This window comes from Rousettus aegyptiacus, unplaced genomic scaffold, assembly GCF_014176215.1.
Source record: "Rousettus aegyptiacus isolate mRouAeg1 unplaced genomic scaffold, mRouAeg1.p scaffold_m13_p_2, whole genome shotgun sequence".
Taxonomy (NCBI): Eukaryota; Metazoa; Chordata; class Mammalia; order Chiroptera; family Pteropodidae; genus Rousettus; species Rousettus aegyptiacus.
The window spans coordinates 131,230,295-131,252,548 of NW_023416295.1; the positions used below are offsets into that span (position 1 = coordinate 131,230,295).

Below are 22,254 nucleotides of genomic sequence, written 5' to 3' on the forward strand. Positions count from 1 at the left end.
AGGACTCCTGCTGGGGCCCAAAGACACCTCTTTCTCTGCATGACTTAGCACCATCCTCTGGCCACCTCATGGTGACGGGGACACATACTTCCCTCCCTGCATGCCCCATGCTCTGAGAAGCATGGCTTATGTCCTGCATGTGCCCTCGGGGAAGTGGTATGTCTCCCACTAATGCTGTCCTAGCTTCTACTAAGACCAAGGTGTAGGGAGTTCCCAGAGCAGGCAGAACCAGGCCACTGCCTCTGATGGCTGAGCCTGAGGCTCTATTCATTCGCTTGGGAGTCCTTTGTCCTTGTTTCCCCCTTGGGGTCTCTCCTCCTAAGACCTCTGGCAGTAGCTTCTGCCTAGGATCATCCAATGTCCCTTGATCTCTGTTGCCCAATATCCAGTCTGCCTGGGGTCTCTCCTAGCTTCTGGCTCTTGCTGAGTCTACTTTGTTTCTTCCACTGCCCAGTGGCCTCTAGTCACCCCACCTGATCCTCTGGAAATACCCAGTCCTCTCCCTGACCATCCTCTCCAGGCTCTCTTTAAGTTTCTCCCTCATCAGCCTTATGGCTGGCTCTTTTCTGGCCCTGCCTATGGGCTGCTCCTGAAGGGGCTGTCCTAAAGGGTGTGCCTGGCCTGGCTGTCCTGCATTCATGGGCCTCTGTCTCCCCTACAGGCCTCCACCACCAGCCCATATTTGTTCGCCACCAAGACAGGAGTACCGCACCACCCAGTGGTCCCCCTCGGGCTCCAGGACCCCGCTGAGACCCTCTAGGCGGCAGAAGCACTTCAACCCTCAAAGTCCTGCAAGTCCAACCAGTGGACATGGAGCCCTGGAATCGGCTGCGGGCCCAGGGAAGGGCTGTGCTGCTCCAGACCCAGTGTGCATCCCAGGTCTCAAAGCTGCATCTTGCCTGCTGCCTCTGTGGGCACTAGGTTTTTCAGGGCCTGGCATGGCCCTGGTGCCTCCAATACTGCACTTTGCCCCCAAGGTCTTCAACTTCATTTCCTGAAGTGTTTGTTACCAAGGGTCAGGTCAGCTGGGCTGGAAAAAACCATTTCCAGCTTTAGACTACAGGGGCACCCAGGCCCCTTTGTCGTTAGAGCCAGAGGCACAAGAGGAGAAAGTAACTATCACTTCTTTTTTCTCTCTTCCTTTTCACAGTCCATGGTCAGCTGTGGTCTAGAAGTGTCCAGGTTTGGGAAGCCCTGGGACCCTGCCAGTCTCAGATCATCCTTTACCAGGAGCGAGGCCCTTCTAAGTCGGGGCCCCGCTCAGCTGTGCCATAGTGATAAGATAGAGGAGAGATGCCATGCCCACTGCTCTTGGCCCTGGCCCTTTCCTTTCCAGGCTGACCCTGTCCTTGCCGAGGTGGGCAGAAGAGTTTTCTCTGCCCCAGCCCTAAGACACCTAGAGAAAGGGTGTGCCAACAGCATCTTTACCTCCTTTCCTCTGCCAGGTTTTTTTTTGGGTGGAGGCTGGGAGCATGGGGGGGCTTAACTGGCTATTTTTTCAGTCCCTTGCCATTTGCTTAGCCTCTGGAAGGGAATTCAGGGGCCCACTCTTTTTTGTACATGTACCACCTTCCTTCTCTCTTGTACATAAACCCTAGCCCTTCTTTCTCTTAACAAAGGCTTGAAGCACCAGGTCTGTCTCCTCTTTCTGAATGTGGAGGGCTAGGCTGGCCATTTAGCCTGACCTGAGCCACAGGGATAGAAAGGCTGGGCAGAGTTGCCATCTGCTTGAGGGAGGTGGGCACAGAAGCCGGAGGAGGGGAACCAGGTCCGGTGGGCTCCAACCACACAAAGGGAGGGAAGCCTGCTATGAGACACTAGTGCCCTCTGCTGGCCATGTGTGTACCTGGCAAGTACCCAGCCTGCCCCAGCAGCATATCGCAAAAACAAAAGAGCCACTGGCCATGTTATAAATATTGTTATTTAAAAAACAAAAACAAAACAAAACACACATACAATGGGTCCCAGGGCTAGAGAAAGGAGTGGTGGAGCCCTAGGGCCCAGGCAGGCAGGAGCAGGCACTGATGCTAGAGGGTAAGGACCCCGCCCTCTGCCACCCAGGCTGTCCACCAGCCTGTCACTCTTCCCTGGAGGCCCCTTCTCACATTTGAGCTACTGGCAACACCCAACCCACATGGTATACACCACCAATCTCTGGTTTGGGGCTGAGGGCAAGGACTGCACTAGTTGTCCGGGGAGTGGGGGACCCTTGAACACCATGAGTAACCTTGGGAGGTACCGGCAATGGTGTGTTGAGGGTGGGGTTACTTTAAGAAAAGTGGACACAGACCAGACTAAGGAAGGAGTCTGTGGCAGACGATGGGGATGACCTAGGAGCCACAGCCTCACACAGACCCGAGGCAGAGCAGCTTGTCGGGTCACTGGTGGTCATCCAGCTGCTGCAGGAGTGTCCGCCGCCGCCTTTCCAGCTCACCCTCGCTCAGCTCACTTTCTGATGTGTCCCAGCCCGTCTGGTGGAGCAAAGGCACAGCTCACCCACAGCCTCCCCTGAAGGCCATGGAGGCCTGGAAAGAGTGCTACCTGGGCTGGGGCTCGGACCAGGCACCTGCCTCTCACCTTCTCCTTCTTGATTCCAAAACCTGGGGAGCAGTTAGGGAGCTCTGCCAGTCGGAGCTCCCTGTCCTTGTCCTGTTCTGGTTCTTTCTCATCACTCTCCTTGCCAGCTTTCTCCTCAGGATCTGTCTCACTCTCAGGACTGTTCTGTAAGAGCCCAGAGCCCGCCTCCTCAGTTCCTGTGAAGCCTGGAGGCGGGTGGAAGAGACCCGTACACAATAGCAGGGTCTTGGACAGAAGTTCCTTCTCTACGCACCGACTTGTGTCTTCTCTTCTTAGTTTTCTTTTTTGGTTTCTTGGCTTTCCGAAGGCCATGATCTGGAGATAGAAAACCCTGCAATAAGACCTATGGGGGAGGGAGGGCTCACCCTTTCCTCTGCCACAGCCCATCTATCTCTGCTTATTCATCACTGACAGGGACTGGCCTGAGAAGGTCTCAGTCTGTCCAGTTTTCCCCTTCTCCCAGTTTCCTGCCAGGGCAAGGATGGGAAATTCTACATATTCTGACAGCCCTCTCAATCTACTCTACCCTCATGCTGGGGCTTCCCAGGGCCGCCTCTCCATCTGGGCCAACTTCCCCAACTTCCAACTGCTTACCTGATCCAAGGAGAAGGCGGGAGGATGGGGAGCTCCGTCCTCCAAGGGCAGCACCCCCACTTTCAACTGAATCAAGTGAGGAAGAGGGCTCAGAGCCAGACTCAGAGGGGTTCCGCCGCCTCCGCTTGGGGGGCCGGAGAGACAGTGGGGGTGGCTCCTCCTCTTCTGATTCGGAGCCCTGGGCATATCAACAGATACATGTCAGCGGAGATTTCCTGGCCCCTATAAGCCCTCAAATCTGGGAATTGGGGGCAGAGGGGAGAATCTGGGGCTAAAGAAATCCTCAAAGTTCCCTCTAAGAGAGGTGATGTAGGAGAAAAACAAGAAAAGTGGTTCTTATTTCTCTTGACAGTCCAGCCTCACCCACATCCCTCTACCCGCCAACTCACCGAGGGTGAGTGGGAACGCTTGCGATGGTGCTTCTTGCCCTTTCTGCTGTGCTTTCGGCCTTTGGTGTGGAGGTGCTGGCATTCAGTCTGACAGAGGCAGAGAGAGGAGTGAGGAAGGCACCAGGGTTAGCCTCAGGAAGCACCCTGAAGCCTAAAGCCTGGTTTTGCCTCCTATGAGGCTCAAGCCCTAGAGCACCTAAGACCCCCACCTCCTTAGTTGTCCAAGGAAAGGAGAGCCACGGCGGGTGAGGGGGGAGTTTTGTCTTGGAACTGGTCCCAGCTGTTCAAGAAGCTAGGATAGATGGCAGAGGACCAGAAGCTATGCCTCACCTCCAGTACCTGCAGGAACTCCCGGAAGAGCCGGATCCGCTCCGACTCCAGGGTGATCTGCTCAAAGGCTGAGTCGCACACAAAGCGCTCACGGACCTTGAACGGGAGAGCACTGCTGATCAGACCAGCCCCGGCACGGCATGGGTGCCGCCGTGAACACAGGGCAGGGCTGGGGTGAAGGAAGGAAGGGAGCTGGAGCTAGCCCCAGCTGTGCTATGACTGGGGTGAGCCCCCAGTGGTGAAGCACTGCTGCCCTCAGGACTGAGGGGTGGCGTCTGGCACCAGGCTGCAGTCCTGACCTCTTCCCAGGCAGTGCCCAGCTCCAGAGCAGGCACGGCCTGCCTCAGCATGCTTCGAAAGGCAGCTTCCCTGCGCCGCAGCCTTCGTGCCTCTTCCTTTTCCCGCTCTCTCTCCCGGGCCTCTGCTTTCTCTAGCAGCTGAGGGGAGAAAGCACACAGAACAGGGTCACCCAGAAGGGTGGGTGCCTGGGCCCCACTCTGGCATACCTTAGGAAATGGGAAGTTGGGGTCTGGGCTCCTATCATCATCCCCTGACCTGGGGGTAGTTTAAACTGGGGCAGTGAGCAAGAAGGAATAGAACAAGACACAGGGGTGAGTGTGAGCAGGACCCTGGCTACAGCACCGCCCTGCCCGACCCCTCACACTATTGAAGGTCAGCTTGATGTTGCCTGCGTCCAGCGCAGCAGCCCTCTTGTCAAAGCTTATGACGTGGGCGAAGTCCTCAAAGGCTGTGTTCACCTCCACACAGAAGCCCCGGTCCTGTGGGCACAGCAGCTCATGAAGCAGGAGGCACCTCCAGGGCAGGCGGAGGGGTCCAACTACAGGATGCTCAAAAAGTTCCCCACCCCAAGAGATCCATATGACTGGGATACATTTGAAAACTAAGTTGTCCAAGGCCTCACCATCTGAGGCTTAAGCCCCCAAGCCTACCCTGGCTGTGGTCACAGGGAGCTGGAGGGTTTGATCACATGGGGAAAAGGGAGGGGAGGCAGGGGGTGTACATGCTGGCACATGCCATGTCTGCTGATGGATTCCTGAGTTTCTCACAATTAGTTCTTTGTTCTTTTGGCTTAAAGCTTGAACCCCTATTGCTCAGTAACATCCTTGCATTCTCAGTCAACCTCTGCTGATCTCACCCTTTGGATATATTACTGACTGCTTTCTATGTACCAGCTACCAAGCTGAGTACTTACTTCACACACGTTGTCTTATTTAATCCTCACCTATCTAAATTTAAACATAAATCCTAATCTCCCGATTTTATGCAGTAAGAGAAACCAAGGTTAAGAGAAACTAGAGCACTTGCCCAAAGTCTCACCTAATAAGTACAGGTTGAGCAAAAACTCTATCCCAGGTCTTTCTAACACCAAAGCCTGTACTTGTAAGCACTACATCCATACAGATCACTCGGTCCATGGGAGAAATAAAGGCCATCTGGTGTGCAGCTTCCAAACAATATTAAAAACACTTCACATTCTCAAAGTTCCACGAGCCAGGCTCTGTATTTCTCATCTAAGGCTCACAACATCTCAATAAAACAGAGGTTTAAGAAAGTTATCTCATTGGGCCCAAGACAACCTGGTAGAAAGTAAAGCCACATGAAGTTTGAGGTCTGGCTCTCTAGGCAGCCAGGGCATAGGCCTGATTTCCCTCCCTCACACCTTCACACAGCTCTACCCTATTTGAGCCTTCCTGCTGACAGCAAAGGGATGCTCTTGCTGCTACCAAGAGGGCTTTCTCAACCCACGGTGTCTCCAGCCTTTCTTAAACATGTCAATCTCAGGAAATTGAAAGCTTCAATCTCACTTCTTCACTAGCTCCTTCCATCAAGCACACACCTCACTTAACCTGGAACTTCCTTTCTACCCTGCTTTCACCTTACTCTAGCTAATGAGCTCTGCTGCCTTTGTTTCAAAATGTTTAAATGAAGCACATAGGAAATGAATAAACATTGAGCCTACCATAAGCAAGACATTACAAATGTTATTAAATTCTCACAACCTTGCACATGAATTATCCCCATTTTACAGATAAGGGAACTGAGACTCTGAGCCATTATATAACTTACAGAGATCTTAACAGATAAATAGCAGAAATAACCTTACTCCAAAGTCTGTGCTGCACCCATTCTACCTTCTTCGTGGACAGTACTCTCCCAAAGGTTGTTCATGTCTTAATAGGGCCCCTTCTCGGTCCTCGCTCATCTGGTTCTCAGTACCTCTGCTATTCACTTTTTCAGTACTTCTCTCTCTAGGGTCTCCAGTCTTTCTGACTTCTTTTACTGCCTCTCTCGCATGTACTTGTTCCCCTGAGAACACATAGTCTTTTCCATCTGCACTGTCCCTAGCAATCTCGTTCCCACTTCTCTCATTTTCAGACCTATACTAGACTGGATATTTCACAGATACTTCGTATTCAGCAGACCCCAAAAAATTCATTTCCCATGAGCACTTTGTCCCCCCACCCCACTACCCCATGGATCTCTCAGGCCTGGATCCTTGTCTTCCAGCTGTTCCAAGTTCAAGGCTCTTGGCATTATCCTATGGGATAAGAGGCACCATCACAGTCCACCTGACTGGTGGATGGCCTGGGGGGACTCCTGGCCAGGGACTCCTGGGTCTGTTGGCCTTCTGTAGGCAGGAGCCCGAAAGGAGGAACAGGAAGGGGAATTGAAAGAAGCAGCTTCTTTCTCCGGAGGTTTAGAGAGACAGGATTCAGTGAAGATAGGCCTCCTGCAGGCCTGTCAGCAGTACCAGCCACCCTGTGGCTAAAATTTGAGCATCCAATAAAATTTAACTCTCCTGGGATTAGATATTTCAACTTTACATGATTATCCAATTTAATATACGGCATTTACTTTTTCCCTCTCTGCTCCAGGTTGTTTTTGAGTATTCCCCAAATGGAATTCCTATTTCTCCAGCCCTGTTCTTCCCACTGAATCCTTGCCACTGGCGCCATTATCCCCTCCTGCCAACTCCAACTCACTCCTTTCTTTTCCTCAATTTCACACACACACAAAAATCTATTAATTCTACCTCTGAGCAACTCTATCCTACTGGTTTTAAACGTTCATTTTTCTAAACAGAAACATTTTTTTTCAATAAAAATATTCTGCAGAACCTTGATGTATAAAAGAGAAACAAGCTGTTCTACTTGAAAACAGAGGAAGGAGCCTAACCCTCCTTTGTTTATCCCAAGGCACCTCTGAGGAAACCTAGGGAGGCTTAGAAGTAGTTGGAGCACTACAGCTCTTTCCTCACCCCCAGGGCCACAGCCAAGCTCACTTCCCACATAGATCACTGCGGTAGCCTCCTGACTGGTCTCCCCACCCACCTCCCACACCTCTGACCCAGCCTCAAGAGAGAGGCCAGGGCCGCTGAGACTTTTCTACCAAATGGCCCTGACAGTGGGGCAGAGGTATGGGGGGTGGCGGAGGCAGTAGAAAGAGAATGACTCAAGCTCAGAATTTATTTGAATTACTTGCCACTATCACTCTTAGCATCCTGAGACTTCAGGTTACTATCCTCCTAGCACTGCCTATCCTCAGTCTGAGAGGTGCTACTCTATGCTCTCACCAGGGTTTTTCCAAGACATCATCTGCTCATATTATTCCCTGGCTCCCCACTATTTACGAGATCAAAATCCAAATCTGTTATTTTACCATTTGAGGAATTTTATACACAGGGCTCTACTTCCAAACTGGGATATATGGTCAGAGAAAGAGAGGAAGCCACAGGACAGACAATACGATACATCTTACCTAAGGTCAGTAATTTTAAAACATTAAATTTATATTAAATAGAAAAGTAATATGGTATTAAAATGCAACACCTACATGAGTTGCAAGGCGAAACACAGGACTTCAAAGAAATGTGTGTGCAGTGGAGCATTTCTAGTTTTATTAGACCTGTCTTACTTCAGGTACCAAGTTAACTTCCCTTGGTAATTAAGAATACTTTGGTGGAAAACTCATTTTTCAGATGAGGAAACTGAGGCTCAGATAGGTTAAATAATCTGCCCAAGTCACACAACTAGTTAAGTGGTTCACTGGGACTTTTACCCAAGGTAGTCTGCCTTCACGATCCTGTTCCTAACAAATCTACATACTGCCTCCTCAAATGCATGAGAATGTTCTTCACTTCCTCAAAGAAATGTGCTTTTTCTGTTTTCTTCACTTGAAACATAAAGCTGTTAGTCCACTGCTCACTTTTCAACCTTTGATAGACAAGGATATGGGGAACTATTTTTCTAGTGAAAGAAAGGCAATGTGCATGGTAAATGGCAGCTGAACGCACTGCCATGACAGGGAAGTGATGAGAAATAGTGAAGATCAAAATGATGTGCTTCTTCTAAAAGGCAGTGTCACCTCGGCTGCAGTCCATTGAATCCCTTGCAAAACCAGCCCAGCCCAATGCTGTGAGATAATCCAAATTTCCGAGAAGCTATAGCTCTAGATTTTATGTGCAATCTCCTTATCTTAAAATGTTTGCAAAAATTCCAAACTTTTCTAAAATACTGTATAGACCAAAAGAAACCTATCCGTGGGCTACCAGTTTATGATTAGCTATGCTGCTTGCTCCTCAAACCTGCCATTCCCTGTACCTACCTTGCCTTCGATCCTATAGTTCCCTATGCCCAGGACCTCCACCCTCCGCCACCTACTTGTTCTTAAAGGTGCACTTCAAAGGTCAATTCTTCTGATTCTTGTCTTTGTAATAACACTTGACTCTCTGTACAACAGCTGTCACGTCTATCTTCCTATTAGGCCATGAACTCCTTACAGGCAGAAATGGTATCTTATTCATTTCTGTGTCCCTAGTGCATAGTAAAGGATCATGGTGGATATCTGCTGAACTGAGCTGCAATGCTCCTGCACAATAGTATTCATCAGTGAGTCCTGCCTGGAGAATGTGCCTGGTACCCAGCCTGCATCCATCCACAACCCCATACCTCCCTCACCTTAAGGATGTCCTTAATGATCTTCTTCTCATCATGGAATCGTGCCTTCAACTCCTCCACATAGAACTTGAACAAGTCCAAAGGGGTGGAGCCTGTGGGGGAGGGAGGGAAGGGGGCCTGGCGGGTGGCAGCTTCCCGAGGCCTAGGGGTAGGGTCAAGGACAGGACCCAGGAGTAGGGATGCAGAAAGGCCAGCAGGGCAGGAAGCCAGGCCAGAGTAGGGGAGCCCAGCTGCCTTACCCGGCTGGCCCAGCATGTTGGCAAAGCGGACATCAGTGCTGACCGCTGGGTACAGCTCCATCCAGGTAGACATGGAATGCAGCTGCCCTGTCTCGTGCAACTCGTCCAGGAAGGTCTGGGCAGGGAGAGGCCAGTTATAGGGAGAGTGAGACAGGGAGGGAGACAGAGCCAAAGCCTGGGGAGGAAGAGAGGGGATGGCAGGAGAGGCAGAGACAACCCAGGCTGAGGAAATGCAGGCCAGGGAGGCAGAGATGAAGAGATACAGATAGGGAAGCAGAGAGCAATGAGAAAAGAGAGAATGTAAACAGAGGGAACAGACTAAAACAAGAGAGTGAGCCAGGCTAGGAGGCAAAGAAACAGAAACTTGCCTGCAGCACAATCTTTCCATGACTTTGTTTCAACTTCCCCAAGTGTTAAGGCTAAGTAACCCCCACTGCTACTACTACCACTGCCACCTTCAAACTAGGGAAAAGCTATGCTTATCAGCCTTCCCACCAAAGGAAAATAAACTTGGCCTAGCTGCCAAGCTGTGCCTTTAGGGTGCTCTTTGCTGGCAGTTTCTCAGTGGTACATACATCTCGTCTTCCTAGAGGAGCAAAGCTGAGTTGAGGGGACACAGCAGGGACAGGCTTGCGGGCATGAGGCCTCATGGAGATGGGACAGGGCTAGGCACAGGCAAAGCAGTATGCCTAGCCGAGGAGGCAGGGCATGGGTGAATAGGCTATGGTCTGGGGCAGAGCTGAGTGGCAAAGATACCTGGAAGGCCTCCCTGTTCTTGCGTTGCTGGCGCCGCTCCCGAAGCCGGGCTCGCTCCCGCTCCTCCTCCTCCTCCCTCTCCAAAGCTCGGATGTGCTCCTCAAAGCAGATCAGTGCATCTTCCTTGTCCATGTCTAACCACAGGAGGCTCAGTGGGCACCATACCAGCGAGACACCCCCCCACTCCCCAGCAACCCCACTGCTTCAAGGATGCTGCCCCTGTAGAGACCAGGGACAGCCAGGATGGTGGGGCAAGGTGGACAGAGGACTCTGTGGGAGAAGCTACTGGATAGTGGTTCTTGAGGTGTCATTTATTAATTGTATGAGAAAAAATTAGCAAGAATTGAGCTCTTGAAAATTTAGTTACTAGAAGTAATCGTGCTTATGAAATCAGTTCTCTTGGGATCATAAGTATCAGTTTATAGAACTGGGAACTAATCAGGTTTTGATGCAACTTCAGAAGGTGAATTTCTGCTACAACCAGTGATCAATTACAGGCCAACAATAGCTTTGTAATGTGTCACCAGTTAATGCCCAGTGCAATGACAATTTAAGACCATGTTCACATCAGCTATAAAAATCATCTCCAGGTCTTCTGATTCCTATCCCAGAGCTCTTCTCCTGGGGACACTCGATCTCCAAGTCAACAGTAGACCCCAAAAGGAGAAGGTATCCTGAGCATTCTGGGATCTTGAGTCCAGAGAGGTACAGGGACTGAGTGCTCAGGATTCCTGGATGTCCAGGAGGTATAGGGGAACCATGTAAAACAGGATCTGGGGGCCCAGGTCAGTGAAAAAAGGGGAAGGGATATGTGGGAATGGAAACCCGGGCTTACTCTGAAGCTGATGGTCCTGAGCAAAGCTGGGGTTATCCATGAGGTACTGCTGGGCCTGGGACCATGTCGTTTGGAAGTTGACGCTACTCATCCCATCCAGGATGCTCTTCAGGGCCTGGATGTTACGGCGTCGGAGCTGCTTGGCCTGTTCCTGGGGAGCCACAGGATCAGGGTGAGGCAGGGCAAGCCAGGGCAGCAGAGGATTTGGGGAAAGGAAGGTAGCTAGGGAGCCCTAAGAGGACCAGAAACATGACTTTTATGTCCCCAGAAAGGGAAGGAGTACAGGGGTTACAGACCAACCCCTTCCTGCCCTCTCATGCCCAGGGTTGTAGGTCCAGAGTAGAAATGAAGGGATGTGCAAGTGCCACACTAGCTTCTGAGTAAAGAGCTGGAACCCTGGCAGATCAGAGAAATGACTGGCTAGGGTCCATAAGGAAGTAAATACATGAAGAGTCTAAGATGAGACTAGGGCTGACGAATCCAGCCCAGTGACTGTTACCTTCTCCTTCTTGGCCAGGAAGAAGAGGACATCATCATAAACCTCTTTTCGATCCCTCTCAGGAACCACAGCCCAGACCTCCAGCTCCCCAAAGGTCTGTTCTGCCCGCCTGTGGAGCACATGGGCTGTGGGTAGGCAGGCAGAGAACAGTAACCATGGGCCCATGTGTTCTCAGAATTCCCTGGCCCCACCCCAGCCCAGGCCCCTGACCGGTAGCGGGTGGTAGAGGTCATACGCTCGTGCTGCTCCAGGAAGTGCTGCAAGGTCTGCTTGGCCTCCTTGGCCCTTAGCCGGGCCTCTTCCTTCTCCTCCTTCTCCCGCTGCGCCTTGTAGGCATTGAATGCCTGCTTTTTCTCACTCAGTTTGGGCAAGGCACTGGGGTGGGGTTGAGGTGGGGAATAGAGGAGTCAGCGTGAACCACCCTGCAGAGCCCACAAAGCTGGATCGTGGCACACTGGGGATGGGTCTCCACAGGACTGAGGGGTCCATGCATGGGCACAGCAGACTACAGAGGTTCCAGGGCAGAGGGAGGCAAGATAGGGATGTGGGAAGGGATGAGAGGTAGTGAGGGGAAGGGATGGGCTCCAGGTCACTGCTAATACTTGATCCTTGTGCTTTGGGGTGCTCAAATTGCAGTCAGGATTCTGCCCTATCCTGCCCCCTTTCCCCAATTAACTCAATTCAAATCAATTCAATTCAACAAGCATTTATTGAATGTTTCATGTTCGATACTTTTCCCTCCTCCTGGAGGCCCTCCACAGCTTCTCTTCCATTTGAACTCTCACCTGCCTACTACTTTCCTAACTCTTGTTCCTTGGGGCCTAAGTATTGAGCTAGGGTTTCTCAGGGAGTTCCTGGCCCAGCTGCTCTCATGAACAGGGACTGGAGGGCCTGGCTCCCTCTGCCCAGGCCTACCTGTAACGGGGGTCGGTGACCACCATCTTCATGGCCTGTTCCCATGATGCGTTGGAGGGGACAGCCTGGAATGGAGTAGGCAGGGGTCACAGGGCCTGGCCATCTCCAGCCCCCTCCAGGCATACCCTGGGAGCCCCACTCCCAGCACCTTGTCCCTCAGCAGCTCCTTAAAGGCCTGCTTTGCCTTCTCCCGGTTGCTCCAACTGAGGCCGGACCTCTCTGGTTCTGGCCTTGATTCCTCTTCCTCCTGCTGTGGTGGCTGATGCTGTCCAGTAGAACTGGGAGGCAAAGGGGACTCAGCCACAGCATCCCCCTATAGGTTTCAGTGCCCTGTGTGATAGGAGCAAACCACCCCCTCCTTGCTCCCTAGGGCAGCCCTGTTCTGCCCTTCAGAGATCATACCCACATATCCATACCCTTCCCAAGAGGCCTAGTAGAAGTCAACTAGGCTGGGAGCCTAAGGCCAGCATCCAGAATTCTGCAGGGGCAGCCCTCACCTGCAGGGGCCCTCCTCTGGCTGAAGCAGGAACCCCTGTTCCAGGGGCTGGGCAACATCTGACACATCGCAATCTTCACTCCCACCTGGCTCAGGTTCTAGGAGGCCCATGGGCATTGGGGTAGGGCCAGGAGGCACGGGTGGGGGGTCAGGCTGTGGCTGAGGAGGCTGCGGCTGCAGTGTCTGTGGCGGCTGCTGCTGTTTCCTGTAGGTGAGCCGGAAGAGTGGTGTCCAGGAGTAGAACAGAGATAGAAGTGGTCAGGGGCTGGCAGGTCCCTCTATCCTGAGAAAGACTGGGGCCAGAGTGGACCACTCTGCAAGGAGACTGAAGTCTGGTGGAACAGGGATCATGGGGAGAGAGTTCACTCCCACCCTTCAGATGGCCCCAAGTATGAATGGATAGGTAGGCGAGATGGGTAAGTCACTCACCCTACAGCCTCTTGTTTGACTAGAGCTGAAATGGGAACGAGTAACATAGTCACAGAGTAGCAAGGGCCACCCTCAGAGCCCCTGCCCAGGCCCATCCCTTCCTCACCCTCCAGGTCATCCAGGTCCTTGGGCCGGGTCCAGCGGGACTCCTTACTCTGGTTGTTATAGTAATAAGGTTTGCCTGTATCCGACTTGTACTCTTTCCAGGGACACTGAGACAGCAGCAACTGTAAGAGGATGGGTCAGAGGACATCAGTGGGCTGCGTATGTCTTCCAGCCACAGTCAGGGAAGCTAAGGGGACCTAGTGAGTAGGGAACACAGTTTTTAGCTACCACCTGGTCTGGCTCAATATGGGGAAGGTGGACTTCTCGAGATCCTAGGGAGGTTGGGGGTGGTCAGGGATCTTGGGATCAGAGGAACCATAATGTGTAGGTTAGAGACTCAGGGGAGACCAAGCACTTGGAAGGTTTGGGGCATCTGAGGGGAAGGGCCAGAAAGCCCTGCTCAGGACCTCCGCCTTGGACTTGAGCACGCTGGGCTTCTCCCACACGGACTGCTTGTCGTCAGCATTGTAGTAGTAGATGCGCCCGTCAGGGGCCACATGCTCACTCCATAGGGCCCTCTGGGGGAGGGGGGGCACAGAATGGCGGTCAAGGCCCCTTTCCCAAAGCTGCTTCTCCTCAGCCCGAAGACTGAACTATCAGCCACCCACTTTCAACCTTTCTACCCAGAGACCCCCGAACTGGAAGAACTCACCGGAGGGCCTGTCCCAGCCATAGCAGCTAGAAAAGAAGCCAAAGGAAAGACACTAAGTCCTTGCTCCAACACCCATCTTCTCCCCATCTATTCCTCCCTTACTCCATCCCCAATATATATCCCCTGGTCCCATCAACATCCCAAGCTCCCTGGCATCCCAACAGGCATGATCCAGGGTGGGCTCTAGTCCCCTCTCCCCTGTGCCCCCCAACCTCCGAGCCTGGGGGGAGCAGGCCCCCAGAAGACTCACAGCTGGCGGTGTCCGCACCCGGAGCCGTCTGCCGAAGAAAGAGGAGGGGGAAGGGTTGGGGCCAAGCCCAGTGGCCCCCAGGAGCCAGGCCATGGGGGATGGAGAAGCAGGCCAGGCCAGAATCCATGTGTCCTGCTTCCAGGGATCTCTGCTCCCTAACAAGTTTCCCCCACCCTTTGGGGCCATGGCTCTAGGATCCCAGGGGGAATCGCAAAGCAGCTCCTTTCTTCATTTTCCTCAAGTGAAAGTGTTTTGTTGAGTCAACCTCCAACGCCCATACCTTCCACAGTGGATGTCTAATTCTACATTCTACCCTGACTCTACTACACTGAGCAAAGGCACAAGAAGGCACAGTGAGCTCCCCAGGTGCTACTGTTTCCTCCAGAGAAAAAGAAGATGTAAAGAGGGGACTGTACTTAAGTGTCCACAGTGCTAGCTCTGTAAGGGTAAGCAGTGTCTGGCATGAGCGTGTTCCTTAAGGGAGATGGGTTCAGCAGTAAGTAACAAGAGAGAATGTATATGCCTTTGAGGATGAATTAGAGACATGGCTGGAGAGGACTCAAGTGTGGGGGATGATGCCAGGGATCAAGGTGGATCCGATGAGAAGAGGGAAAAGAATGGAGGCCATAACCCTGAACTCCAAGTCAGACTCAGAATGCTGCAGGGCAGAGCCTGCTAACTGCTGGCCCCAGTGCTTACCGCTGCGGTGACAGGCACCGCTGGCATCAGCATTCCTGGCATCATGGGAGGTACCATTCCTGGTATCTATGAATACAAAGAAGACAAAAAACAGCTACTCAGGTAGGGCAAGCACAGGCTGGGCAGGGTCCTGAGAGATTCTGTTGGAACCGGGACGCTTATGTGAGTACCTCCTTAGGCAATCCCCTGAGGGATTCTAGGCTCTTAGCCTAGCCTGGAAGTTTTCTCCAGTCATTCAGCAGACAAATCCACACGGGCCTGGCCTGAAACTCCCTCCCTTCCTCCCCAGTTTCTGAAGTCCAGATGCCCACTCTCATCTTCATCCTCAGCTAAATTCACAGGGTTTTCTGAGGTCCTGGTGCAGGGGAGAAGATTACCTGTGTGAGTGGTGGTGGTGCCCCCATTGGTGGAAGCATTGGGGGCATGATTCCAGGTGGCATAGGGGGGATGGCTGGTGGTCTCTGACTCATGGGGGGTAGCCCCATTGGAGGAAAGGGTGGGGGGATTCCTGGAGGGGGCATCTGGAAATGAGGAGAGGAAGAGATACTGGGCAGAGAAGACACTGCCTTGGTCCTGGCAGGAAACATCCACTTGTCTCCCACCTGAACCATCCACCCCAGATCTGAGGCAATTCCAAGGCTTTAATTTGAGAAGCACAAAGCATGAAACTGCCTCCCTCCTCACCACTGAGACTGATAAAGGGGTCCTCTGGGTCTAACAGGGAAGCACACAGCTTCTTGAGAGGTAGAGAAGGGAGAGGGAAAAGGGAAGTGTAACCACCATCACACTGTGGCTTGAAGGCTCCACCTTTTCAGCAACTCTCCCCAAAGAGGCCCCTCAGATGCGGGGCCAGAAGCCAGGTGTCCAGTACCCAAATCCCCAGTCCCCGACCTCCCACCCGCTTTCTCTCCAATTCAATGACCACCAGCTGCTAGTCCAGCCTGACTTCTGTGGCATGTTTAAAGAATATAGATAAGGAATAGTGAAAGAGAAAGACAGCTCCACCCTGCCTTCAAAGGGATCCTTTCCCTTCCACTACCACCCCAGCCCCAGTGTGTCCCAAAGACAAAAAGACAAAGGGGGACTATCAACTTATGGACAGAAAGCTGAATGGCAGCATCTCCCATCCCAATACTCCAGCAAAACCGTCCCTCTTCCAAGGGCAGCAGAGGTTTTTTTTTTTCCACTAAAACCGTGCAGCAGTGCTAGGGACTTGGGGGTGCAGGCTGGAAAAGCCAAGCCCAGGGAAAGACATAAAACTTACGAAGGGTGGTGGCATCATGGGGGGCCCCGGTGGGAAGGGGGCAGGCGCTGCTGGGGGCCGGGGACCAGAATCGGGAACCGACTGTTGAGGGAGAGAAAAGTCATAGGACCCAGGATGGGCAGAGATGGGTTTTTGCAAAAGGGAAGCAGAGGGGTGAAGCTGAAAAAGGAGTACAAAGTTCAGAGGAAGGGTCTCTAAGCTCAATTTCCTGCCTAGCCCCAGCTCTGAGCCCTGGGTAGGTCTGCTCTCTCTTCCACCAGCCTAGAGCCAGCTGGCCAAGCCCCTTCAATGACATCTTTATTTTAGAAGTTTACATTTGCCAAAGCCACAGAAAAGATGGAGAAGGCAGTACTATAGGCACAGAATGGCTCTGCCCAAGGCTTTTCATACACTCTCCTGCTGTGGGCAAGGCTATGCCTCCCTCAAACCAGTTAAAAAGAGGCTCTCTTTCCCAAGGTACCCAGGAAGGAAGTGACTTCTTTTCCTGACTCCCCACTTGAATTCATCCAGGTACAGAGATTCAATCTCAAAGCCCTCTAAACACAATTAGTCACTAGTCCTTCATAAATACTAGTCTCCCTCTCTTCACTACCAGCTCCCTCCCCTAATTGTCCTCATCTTTAGTCACTCACTTTCTTTGATATCTCCCACTCCCAATCCTCTCTCAACTTTTTAGCTCTACCCCTCCTCCCCTACAGACCATGAACTTCTCTTCCTGTGGGTGAGGCTTTTAACAGCCTGTCTCCCCATTTTATACTTAACAGCAGGCTGTATCCCACCCTTTAATTCTCAGATTAAATACTTTAACTCTATCTAAGGCAGATCCTTCCAATTTATTCTCTGTCTGGTCCCCTTTTTAGTTTCCTCTTGCATACAACTTTGTAATTATGTTTTCCCTTAACAGAGTTTAATAATATTCCATGAGGGTAGGGATCATATCTGACCTGTTGAAAGCTGAATTCCTGGCACGTGTCACAGTATCTGGCACATCATGGATACTCAAGAAATATTGAATGAATGAATGAATGAATGAAAAATGAAGGAATGAATATGCTCTATATAGAATCTTCTAATTCTAAAAATTCATCCTATAGATAAAGCCCCACATGGCCAAAATGATGCCTTGTACAAGGTTCCCATTTCAGCATTATTTGTAAAAACAGGTTAGAATTAGCCTAAAAATCCATCAATAAGGAACTAAGAAATTGTACACAAACATAAAATGAAATAATGTGCAGCCATAAAAAGAATGAAGCTCATTGTCTTGACATAAAACAACCTCTAAGATATATTAACAAGTAGGAAAAAAAGAAAAGCACTGCAAAATTTTATCACTTGTATAAAAATCAGGGACAAAAGGCTCACATACAAGAACTCAATAGGAAGGGGACCAAGGTAGAGACTTCTCACTACATGCCCTTTTGTAACTTCTGAATATGAGTCCATATTACTATATCACCAATTCAAAAAATTTTTAAAGTAAACTGAGGTGTGGAGGTGTAGCTAAAAGGCTCTGGCCTTCCTCCTCTTTGCTTGAAAGGTGAGGAGTGGTAGGGAAGAGGTCCAGGCTAAGGAGGAGCTGCTTGATTTCCCGGCTTCCTCAATTATCCCTGTTAAGAAAACTCAGCATTTAAAAATGCTTTCTAATCACTACCTTTAGTAATATCTGTGTTTCCTCCCTTCCCACCCATCTTGTCCTAACAAGAGAAGGAAATATGCCAAACTACGCCAACTTGAATCACCTTTTCTGTGTTCAACTCCTCTAGCCCTGTATCAGACCAGCTCCTGCCCCTGGAAACTTTCCTCAGCATGGGAAGTCAGAAACTAATCAATACGGAAAGCAATTCAATTCTCTGTGCCATGCCTTCCCACCTCAAGCTGCCTTAGGATCCTATCTAACCTCCTAGATGCTATAGAGCCACTTTTGGGTCCTACCAGGCTCTAAGGTTGTCCATGTCAGATACTGGTGCCACCATCCATACAGTTGTCCCAGACAGAAACGTGAGTCACTCTCCATACCTCCCTCTTCCTTGTCAATAATACTGAGTCCTGTCAATTTTACCTCAAGATTTCTTGAATTCATCTATTCTCCATTTCCTCCTCCACGCTCACCACTCATCTAGTCTCCCTATATCCACTCCAATCTTCAGCCACAAGCTCATCAAAATGCACCTCATACCATTTTACTCCCCTGTTTAAAACTCTTCAATGGCTTCCCACTGTTTTTAGGGTAAAGACTAAAATTCCTGCCCAGAGCCTGGGAGGCTGTGAGAGGTTTGCTCCCCAAGTGCCTTGCCAGCCTCATCTGCATGCTGAGCTCCTGGGTCTGTGCTTCAGCCACACTCACCTTCTTTTAGTTCTCTTACCTCAGGCATCTACCTTTGCCTAGGGTAATCTTCCCACCAACCCCACACCTTGCCTACATAGCCTTCACATCTATCAGTCATCATTTCCTCAAGAAAGCCCTCCTCCCGACCCAGTGGACCAGTCAGCATCCTCCTTTACATGCTCATATCCCATGTACCTTTCCCCTTCAGCAATTACCCATTGGAATTTTAGTTATTTGTACAATTCCGATTAAACTATTATGTGGCATTACTAAAAAGCAAATGCTGCCAATTTAATTGTGATACTCCACTGATTTTAAGATGCACCTTGACTTCAGAAATGTTAATTGGTGAATTTTAGAATCAATGAATATCTGCTGCCTCCACTAGTCTAAAACCTCTAAGGAGCAGGGACTTTGTTTTTGCTCATCCCGATATCCTAGCTCCACTGTATTTTCCTCACTATATGCTACTGGTACACAGTAGGTGTTATTAAATATTTGTTGACTTAATGACTGAATGGTAGAGACAGGTCCCACAAACAAAGCCACTGGCAAAGCCTAGTAGTTACTCAGAGAACACAAAATGTCAGAGCTGGAGAGGACTCAGAGAGCCCTTTTTTCGGATGAGAAAACTAAGGGATAATAATGGGTCCAAGGTCCCATCACTGGTTAGGGACAAAGCTAGCACTGGATCTAATCTGCCCTCCAGCTCTACTCTCTTAAAAGCAGTTTTTGTCATAGCAAGCGGGTCTATTTTTTCATTCTAGCATATCCCGTGTGACCCAAGGATTCAACATTTTCTTGCTTGAGAAATCAGTGGTGGCTCCCTATTGCCAACCATATAGACCCTGTCGTCTAACATTCAAAGTCTTCCAACAAGACCCATGCCAAAACTCTTCTTGGCTCCTCCTGACTCAATGGCTTCCCTACTCCTCTTTGCACATAGATTACTCCATGTGTTTTATTCCCTTTTGTCTCCATCTTTGTTCAAGGTGATCGATCCATTATTCATCTCCTTCAGGTTACCTTTATGACTATCCTCACACACAGACACACTTCTAATCACTACTTTATAAGTGACATGCTACTCTGAGGATGTTTGCTGGGTGTTTCATGTGGGAATGCCTGTCTCCCTACTTGGGTGGGGATTTCCCAACATTCAGGGACTGAGTTTTCTTCTTTTAAGCCTCCTCTGAGTATCTAGTCAGGGCCCTGAACACAAAGTGCTATGAAAAAATGCAGACTCATCCTTAACCTTATTAGATTTTTGCATAGTGGAATATCCTGAAATAGGCAAGGGGGTGTGTTTGTGCATGAGACCAGGTACCTTTGTACAAATTCTCTGGATAAAGATTGTGATGAGACAGAGAGGAAGCTTGGCAGAGGCTAGGGAAAGGAAACTGCAACCGACTACTGGCTTAGGAAAATCTAAATAATAAAAACCTAACTGTATATGATCATCTTTAACGTGGAATGGAGACCCCTGTCAAGGATCCAGACACTGGCCTGTTTTGGACAGAGGACAGAACAATGGAATGAACATAAATTTCTATGGCACTTCCAAAGCCTTCCATTCCTTGACCTCCCCTGTGTGATGTGTACTTTTCTCAAACATCCCTTCTCCTATCTCACTAGGTGTAGTGCCTGTATAACTTTGGATCTTATTACACTTCTGGGTGAGGATCTGAAGATGTAACTTATGTGAGAGGGATATGTGAAAGAGGATTCAAAGAGCAGGAGATCCTGTGTCTTCCCTGGAACAAAAAACACATTTGTGGGCTGGGGATAGAAGATGAAGAGAAAACTGATCATGTGAGCATCATGTGTTCATAGAGACCAGTGGAAGGACCTCCAAAATGCAATCAATTCTTCTCAGCCTCCACATCTAAGGGGCATCTCAAAATTGATGATTCAGAAGAAAGAGCAAAAGGAAAAAAGGACAAGAATGAAGAAACAGAAGAGAATGGAAAGAGTGAATGATAACAACTAACAGCTAATATTTAGTGAGTACTTATTATGAGCCAGATACCATGACACTCATTTAATCCTTATAACCATCTTAAAGGTTATTATCCCCATTTTATAGATAAAGAAACTGAGGTTCAAAGAGATTAAGTAACTTGACCAAGGTTCGAAGATATTAAATAGTAGAGGCAAGTTTGGAATCCAAGCAGTCTGACCCCAAAACCTGTGCTTTCAACTACTCCACAAAGCTTCCTCCTAGCAAGGATGATTTTTTACACTCAAATTCATTCCCGTTATCTTTCCCCAACCCATCCTCAACACAATCCTGAAAATCCTCAGACAGCTAGGTGATTCCAAGGTTGACCTGGTCTGATTCACTCCTGGACAAGATCTGTATCTGTGCTGGTAAATAAGCGCTGGGGGGGTACATCTCTCACAAAGAGGTAGCCATTACAAAAAAAAAAAAAGTATCATGGAGGCTGAGGCCAGCTGATTATCCTGTGGTCTACCTACTTGCTGCCCTTCTTCAACTGCCCCAAACAGCACCAGCCTTCCTTCTGTTTTCAAGATCATCCTAAGTCCCCATTCTCCTGTACCAGCCTTATTATTCCTCCTGTTCCCCAAAGGTACTGTCTTACTAGAAAATATCTTCCACTGCTTCTCTCTGATCCTACCACCTTACCATTCTCCCTTTGAAGAACATAATGTTACTACTGGTCTTCATCTTTATTGAGTTAGGTCTCAACATCCTTCTCCTCTACTTAACAGTTCTTCCATCCCTCCAAGATTCCAGAGGCCCTTGCCTAGTCTGCCCCAGCTTTGCAGGCTTTGTGCTACCATCCCCCGACATCCCTGGGGATTTTCTGCAGCCCCGGCTGAAGGCCCCACCTCCACCTTCATCCTTTCTTTTGTTTCCCCACGTCCTAGAACCCATTCTCTTGAACTTTCTTATCAAGAACCACTCCATTTTGGAGCTGGAGGAGATCTGGACAATCATTCTTATGTACACATCTTTTTTTTTTATCGCTGGGAAATCTGAGGCCCAAAGAAAGGTAGTGACTTGCCCAAGGTCATACAGAGATGTTACAGTTTGATGATGGCAGAGCCAGGATTAGAGCCAAGGAGACTGCTCTCTCACTTCTTGGGCTATCCAGCACTGGGTGGGGGCCAGAAGCCTTTATTTCCTCAGCAGGCAGTATCCCCTCCTCACCACTGGAGACAATGCGGGGGAAAATGGAGGAGGTCTCCAAAGGTCTTAAGGGTCATCTACGGCTTCCAAAGGGAACAAGCACGGGGGGAGGGGCATGTCGCACGCCAAATATCTCAGGAGAAACTATGGCCCCCAGCTCTCCCCTTGTCCCACAGTTGCCCCCTCTTTTTTCCACCTTTCTCCACAGATCCACTCAACACTTCTTTCCTTTCTCCTCACCCAGTCCCGCAACTCTCGTTCCCCTCAACAAACCCCCACCCCCGCCATCCTCCATCATGGCCTCCCCCACCCCTTCTCCCAAAATCTCCGTCCCATCCCCCCTCCCGGGCTCCTCTCCCTAACCCCTCATGCCACTCGCCCTCCCTCGGGGTCCCAGGTACACCCGACGGCCTCCCCGAACCCCCGGCCCCAGCCCAGGCCGCGGGGGCACTGAGGGACCGCTGTGCGCCCCACCACCGCCGCGCGAGGACGTTACCATGCCAGAGCCTCGGAGCAGCTGGGCCGGCTCGGCCCACCCGCCAGTAAAAGCCGCTCTGATTGGCCGGGCCGCAGCCGGGAAGGCGGAGCTAGTGGGGGTCGCACCCCTTGGTGGCCGGGGCTCCGGTCGCTCCCGTCGGCCAGCCCGGCCCTCCACCGGCCCGGAGGGCCCGGGCCCGGCCCCGCCCCCGGCGCGGAGAGCCAGGACCCGCCCCCGCGCCGACGAATTCAGGGCCCGCCCACAGGGGGGCGGAGCGCACCTGCT

The 22,254-nt window shown here is 50.7% G+C and overlaps 2 protein-coding genes across 19 annotated transcripts in view; one reads left to right on the forward strand and one right to left on the reverse strand.

The window, feature by feature from the left end:
* Positions 1-1,632, forward strand: part of FMNL3 (formin like 3) — a 51,234-nt gene extending 49,602 nt beyond the window's left edge. For 3 of the 5 annotated variants that reach the window (XM_016151797.2, XM_016151798.2, XM_016151796.2), the window contains one exon: positions 662-1,032. Coding sequence is in view for 2 of the 5 variants with exons in the window: in XM_016151796.2 (XP_016007282.1) it covers positions 662-750 (89 nt within the window). In the remaining 3 variants the exon portion in view is untranslated. Of the gene's footprint in view, positions 1-661 lie in introns of all 5 variants that reach the window. The other 2 variants (XM_016151795.2, XM_016151799.2) reach the window with 2 other exon arrangements.
* Positions 1,633-1,903: 271 nt separating this feature from the next.
* PRPF40B (pre-mRNA processing factor 40 homolog B) lies at positions 1,904-22,155 on the reverse strand. 14 transcript variants are annotated; one of them, XM_016151800.2, is made up of 26 exons: positions 21,988-22,014; positions 16,009-16,089; positions 15,122-15,265; positions 14,745-14,810; positions 14,046-14,073; positions 13,796-13,821; positions 13,551-13,661; positions 13,145-13,265; positions 13,039-13,063; positions 12,611-12,814; positions 12,262-12,391; positions 12,114-12,178; positions 11,409-11,573; positions 11,199-11,307; positions 10,700-10,850; positions 9,865-9,998; positions 9,109-9,223; positions 8,870-8,961; positions 4,553-4,669; positions 4,190-4,327; positions 3,891-3,986; positions 3,561-3,647; positions 3,172-3,349; positions 2,831-2,892; positions 2,578-2,721; positions 1,904-2,471 (listed from the first exon to the last, which is right to left on the reverse strand). In XM_016151800.2, the coding sequence occupies exons 1-26, from the start codon at positions 21,988-21,990 to the stop codon at positions 2,379-2,381; spliced, it is 2,685 nt and encodes an 894-aa protein (XP_016007286.1). In that variant the 5' UTR covers positions 21,991-22,014; the 3' UTR covers positions 1,904-2,378. The 14 variants fall into 14 exon arrangements, with proteins under 14 accessions (XP_016007286.1, XP_036092154.1, XP_036092159.1 ...); XM_036236261.1 differs by having other exon boundaries at positions 1,904-2,721; positions 21,988-22,155; XM_036236266.1 differs by lacking the exon at positions 16,009-16,089.
* Between the last annotated feature and the right edge of the window lie 99 nt (positions 22,156-22,254).